Source organism: Oncorhynchus clarkii, chromosome 12 (genome assembly GCF_045791955.1).
Source record: "Oncorhynchus clarkii lewisi isolate Uvic-CL-2024 chromosome 12, UVic_Ocla_1.0, whole genome shotgun sequence".
NCBI classification, from domain to species: domain Eukaryota; kingdom Metazoa; phylum Chordata; class Actinopteri; order Salmoniformes; family Salmonidae; genus Oncorhynchus; species Oncorhynchus clarkii.
The window spans coordinates 74,773,542-74,779,714 of NC_092158.1; the positions used below are offsets into that span (position 1 = coordinate 74,773,542).

The 6,173-nt window shown below is 42.2% G+C and overlaps 1 protein-coding gene across 1 annotated transcript; it reads right to left on the reverse strand.

The window, feature by feature from the left end:
• Positions 1-90: 90 nt before the first annotated feature.
• LOC139422229 (eukaryotic translation initiation factor 3 subunit G-like) lies at positions 91-4,377 on the reverse strand. The gene is made up of 10 exons (XM_071173399.1): positions 4,294-4,377; positions 4,161-4,207; positions 3,750-3,838; positions 3,560-3,619; positions 1,566-1,670; positions 1,203-1,395; positions 958-1,077; positions 599-735; positions 340-446; positions 91-165 (listed from the first exon to the last, which is right to left on the reverse strand). Exons 1-10 carry the CDS (start codon positions 4,314-4,316, stop codon positions 150-152), a joined length of 897 nt encoding a protein of 298 aa, XP_071029500.1. The 5' UTR covers positions 4,317-4,377; the 3' UTR covers positions 91-149.
• Between the last annotated feature and the right edge of the window lie 1,796 nt (positions 4,378-6,173).

Here is a 6,173-nt window from a genome sequence, read left to right on the forward strand (position 1 = left end):
TACCCCCCCCCCCCCAAAAAAATGGAGTCATTCCAAGTTTGTATTCCATGAAAAGGTTCTGTAGAGACATACCAGGATTTACGTAGTCAGGGAATTAAGTCTTTATTCAGAGCCACATTTTACTACATTAATGAAATGTAATCGCCATCTCAGTTGTTTGATGGTCTGGGAGGGAAGAAAAGATGGTTGCATAAAATCAGTAAATGAATCTGATGCAATTTAGTGAAGTGTCTAAATTCTAAACAGCCACTGAAAGCTTTCAATGCATATGGAATCTATAGTTCCTGATGAGTGCTCCATCTGACATGAATCGCTCATCACAAGTCAAACAATACTCACTTGGCCCATTCCACATTGAGGATAAGATGATCGTATCCAAATCCTGACACTCCTGCGATGGCTCTGGCTGCATCCTCCCTGCGGTGGAAACTGATGAAGGCAAAGCCCTGAAGGACAATCAATTTCAGAATAAACCAACCAGTTGAACTTCTGAAAGACCTGTAAATGCTCCCACAATTTTCAATTACTCCATTAACTTGCTGGTGCATGTATACACTACTTCTAAACTAGTAACCATTTGAACTTCTGCTGCTCTCACCTTGGACTGGCCTGTGTTTTTGTCCTTGGCCAGGTAGATCCTGGAAATTGAGCCGAACGGCCTGAAGAGCTCCTGCAGATCCGTCTCACGGGTGTCCTCAGACAGGTTGGTCACACGGATGGTGGCGTTGTCATCAGCTGTGGAAGGATACACAGTCTGGGTTTGTGTTCTCACCCCCAGCCGTTTAGGCATCTTACCCAAATGAAATCAAGAGGAGAAATGTTTTGCTTAGACTGCTCCATGCTGAACCAGGACCATGAGTGTTGTCCAGACATCAAGATACTACGGTGTTGGTCTGGTGACTCCATAGACTATGCTCCTTATTCTAGAAAACAGTGGAAAAGTTGAATCATACGTACATGCACCACGGCGATTGGGTTGCATGGACTCTCCTCTACGTGTGCTGCCGTCCCTCAGGCTGGGGGGCACATACTTCCCTGTTTTGCTCCCTGCAGCTGGTGCGGCAGGCTCAGGCTCGTCTGAAACAAAGTTTAAAAAAAATATCCATCAGTGATGTCAATTTAACAAAATCATTAAACCACAATCACGACTGTACATTTACAACACAATATAACTTCTAAGCTATGGGCAATTATGACAATACCTCCTGCAGTCTTCGTCGGGTCTCCAGTGGACAGACCCAGCTGCTCGGCCAGCTCCTTCTGCATGGGACCCAGAGTGTCCTTGTAGGGGCAGCGGGTGGTCCAATGGTCTCCTTTACAGATTCGACAGGACACTATCTTCTGTCCCTTCAGCTTGTTCATAGGGTCCTCTTCCACATCTTGGGCATTCAGGTCCTGAGAGAAGGATTCAGGTTATTACATCACTGATTTATACCGGAACTAAAAGGTGACAATGAACAAGGATCATATAACTACATCATACAAAAACATATTGTTGGATTGTTGTGACTGAAGAGATCTCTGATGGCTCAAAGAGAACAATACTAGATCAGCTTCTCTCTCACCTCTTTGCTAGAGATGAACACCATAAAGACATCATCACTGACTGTGGTATCAGCAACATTGGGACCTGGTGGGTCATACTCTGAGTTGCCAAACTTCTTCCAGTTCTGATTGGAGGGGATAGAAAAACAATGTTAAGTCAAATCAAAATACCTTCCATTTTTTAACCCCTTACACACATGGGAATTGGCCTATATGGATAGGACTAAATTGAAATGGTCATGCATATCCTTATTCACATGGCAGCAACTGAAAGAAAACACTTTGGAGATTATGGGGAAATGATCAGACTAAAGGTGATGACAATAGTTCACCTGACATGACTGAATCCAAACATTACACTGTTGATTTTATGTGCATTTTAAATGTACTGTACTTTGACACATTTGTTGATAACAAAATCTGAAAATATTCTGGATAGATTCAGTAACAAAGAATATGTGTGGAACATTTTGGGTAGGTGCAACAAAGAACAGAAAATGACGAGGGTTTGAGTAAGGTCTAACTGGTGTTAAGTGGCCACACCTCTCCAAAGTGTGAACAGTCCCTAAGCAATTTTAATGCACTTTTATGACTTGAAGATTCTTCAACTGTAAGGTGCTTTTTTGAGCTCTCCTATCTGTGCCGTTGAGGAACTAGAGGAAGCACACTTGCAGTTACTTTGTTTGGAACACCGCCCTGCATCCCTGCCTTAACCCAATTACTGTTGGTGTTTATGCAATACAAAAACGGTCCATTATAAATCCCAATCTGGGTCAGATGGGCATCATTTGAAAGTTTCTTCTATTGCCAACATGACTAGCTAAATTATAAAATATGATCTTAATGTTAGGCTTTCACAAGGCAACTCAGAGAAGCCAATCGAAATTTGTGTCATGAGTGCATTCAGATGTGTATTCAGCAGCAAATCTTCACAATACCCAACAACCAAACTCAGGTAAAGATGTTAAGCCTTTTTGACCTAGACTTGGCGCTCTGGTACCACTTGCCGTGCGGTAGCAGAGAGAACAGTCTATAACTAGGGTGGTTGGAGTCCTTGGCAATTTTATGGGTGTGTCAGAGGAAGGCCCTAAAAATTGTCAAAGACTCCAGCCACCCTAGTCATAGACTGTTCTCTCTGCTACCACACAGCAAGCGGTACCGGAGCGCCAAGTCTAGGTCAAAAATGCTTCTTAACCGCTTCTACCCCCAAGCCATAAGACTCTTGAACAGTTAATCAAATGGCTACCTGGACTATTTGCATTATCCCTACCCCACCCCCCATTTTTACACTGCTGCTACTCTGTTTATTATCCATGCATAGTCACTTTACCTCTACCTACATGCACATATTACCTCGACTAACCGGTGGCCCTGTACATCGACTCTGTACCGGAACCCCCTGTATATAGCCTCACTACTGTTATTTTATTGTTGCTCCTTGATTATTTGTTATTTCTTTTTTTCTTATTTTTTCTTATAACTGCATTGCTGGTTAATTGCTTGGGGGGGGGGGGGGGGGGGGGGGTATAATGTCATGTCATCTTGTAACTGTATATCAAACATTGTGATCATAGATGTTGACAGTGTATATTAAATGAGTCTTAGGATATGGTTTGCTTGTATGACATCAGTGGTATTTACTATAATCCGTAACATCTCATCTGTCACAAAACACATAGAGCCTCGTAATTTACAGCATTTCCCTCACTCAGACAAAACCATTCTAAAGTTACCCAATTAGCGGGATGGATGGGAGAAACTTCTTGTCACATGCAGTGCTCAAGTTCAGAACAGCTGTCAGTCAAAACCCATACAAAGCTGAGGAGGAGGAGACCCTGAGCTCTGATGTCATGCATAGCATGTTATTGTACAGCCACTGCCTCCAAATCTGCCATTTCCCATCCATATACAGGTACAAGTGTAAAGGGTTAATGTACAATCCTATCAAACTCAATACTGAGGTGTTGTGCAACAAATGTTAAGATTGTGCTAAATTCCCAAATAAAATACTGACCTTTCTCCTGGCAACAGCTTTGGAGGCCTTCCTAGTCTCAATCTTGAAGGTGCGAATAATCTATAACACAAATGACAAATGTTCAATTCTTGGTTAGTTACATCTGATTTAGACATCAGGGGCAGTAGACTATGTGGGAAGGAATCAAGAAACCCACTCTCCTATTTGGATAAGCATTAAAACAAAGTACCTTGAACTTCTTTCCATCCTCGTCGATCTTGTATTCCGTGATGGTTTTGACATTTCCTTTGACGGTTTCTTTTGGAGGGGGTAGGGTACCTGGTGGTGGGGATGACAACACACAAATGAGGTCCTGATAGTTAACAATAATATCGATACTGTCTGTTAGTGGATTGTCTGCCTACCACCAACTACCCACCATATGACGAGTAGACTTTGTTTCCCTGACAGACTAACTTTCGTTACTAGCTAGCCAACTAACGTTAGGGGGGGGGGGGGGGTAGCCTTCTCCCTGACAAATCCCCCAAATTGTCGTAATGACTACGAAGTGTGACAGAGAAACTAACGACTATAATGAAGAAAAAATACACGTGGAAATCGCCTGGTTTAGCTAGCAAGTTAATGCTAGCCAGCTTCTTACCTTCGTCTCCCTCCTCTTCAACCTGATCGGCCCAACTGGGCTTGGAACTAGAAAGAAGGATTAACACACAGTGTTTGAGAATTCAAAGACATGATATATACGATAATCATTATATTTGTATTGAAGAACTCACTCGTCGTATTCAATCGACGGCATTCTGTCTGTGCGCGCAGCCGCCAGAGAACAATGAAAAAAACACGAACGACACAAACTAAAAAGCTTACCAAATAGGATAGCTAGTGCCACCAACGGGTATGGAGGCTACTTAATGCACCTTAAACGATAGGGCACAAAATCTTATTCGATGAGGTTTATCGGCGGTTGGCAACCAATTCATGTTGAATTACCGCAACCTAACGTTACTAGACTGGAGTATAACTAACTACCTTATACTTTGCTTGAATTTGTTTTTAATCAACAAATACCCTACCATCTAAACACAAAAAAATATATAATAATAATAAACAATATAAAAATAAACCACCCCCCTGCTCCACTTTTTAAATATATGTATTCCTACCTCAGGCCAACAGCCTGAAAATACTTAACACACTGTAACTCTTCTGACATCAAGTCTCGCACAACAACAAAAAAACCTTTCTGCAGCTGCCACCACAACCTCGATTTTCTGCGATTTACATTACGTCCCTGCAGTTCAGTTGATAACCATTGCTATAATTGCTAAAAATCCAATCTTACTGAAACATATATCACTTGGCCTATCCCTCTGTACTGGTACAGATCTACAATTTACACCACTCCTCTCAGGATCCCTCCCCCTTGACCCATCTTCCTCTAATTCCTTCCCTGCCTCAGCATATAACAATTACTCTAACCCTGGAAACCTCAACCTGCCTCTCTTGCACTGGACATTTCTGATCCCCAGCCCCATGGGCACCCCTACAATTATCACACACCACTACTTTCCCCAATGCTACAAATTCCTTTGCCTAATGCCCCATTCTGCACATGTCTTACACCAAGGAATCTCCCTCCTAGACACTCCTACACATGCCCGTAAGCAGGGATCATCAACTAGATTCAGCCGGGGGCCAATTTTTTCTTGAGTGGTAGGTCGGGGGGCCAGAACATAATTACAAATCATTTGTAGATTGCAAATTGACCGCAAGATAGGGGTGGTATATAGAAGATAGCCCTATTTGGTAAAAGACTAAGTCCATATTATGGCAAGAACAGCTCAAATAAGAAAAGAGAAATGACAGTCCGTCATTACTTTAATACATGAAGGTCAGTCAATCCAGAAACTATCAAGAACTTTTAAACTTTCTTCAATTGCAGTCGCAAAAACCATCAAGCGCTATGATGAAACTGGCTCTCATGAGGACCGCCACAGGAAAGGAAGACACAGATTTACCTCTGCTGCAGAGGATAAGTTCATTAGAGTTACCAGCCTCAGAAATTGCAGCCCAAATAAATGCTTCACAGAGTTCAAGTATCAGACACATCTCAACATCAACTGTTCAGAGGAGATAGTGAGACAGTTCTTGAACATATTGAGATCATCTGTCCAACTTTGATCCCTCAAACTCTCCTGTCAGAATTTATCTGTAGTTATGCACATGCACAAATCGGATTTACTTAAGAAAATAAGGCCCGAGGGTGGTGTGGTATATGGCCAATATACCATGGCTAAGGGCTGTTCTATTGCACCATGCAACGCAGAGTGCTAGGACACAGCCCGTAGCCGTGGTAATTAGAGCAGTAAAAATAAATGTTTTGTCACACCCATGGTCTGATATATTATATACAGTCGTGGCCAAAAGTTTTGAGAATGACACAAATATTAATTTTCACAAAGTCTGCTGCCTCAGTTTGTATGATGGCAATTTGCATATACTCCAGAATGTTATGAAGAGTGATCAGATGAATTGCAATTCATTGCAAAGTCCCTATTTGCCATGCAAATGAACTGAATCCCCCCCCAAAAAAAATTTCACTGCATTTCAGACCTGCCTCAAAAGGACCAGCTGACATCATGTCAGTGATTCTCTC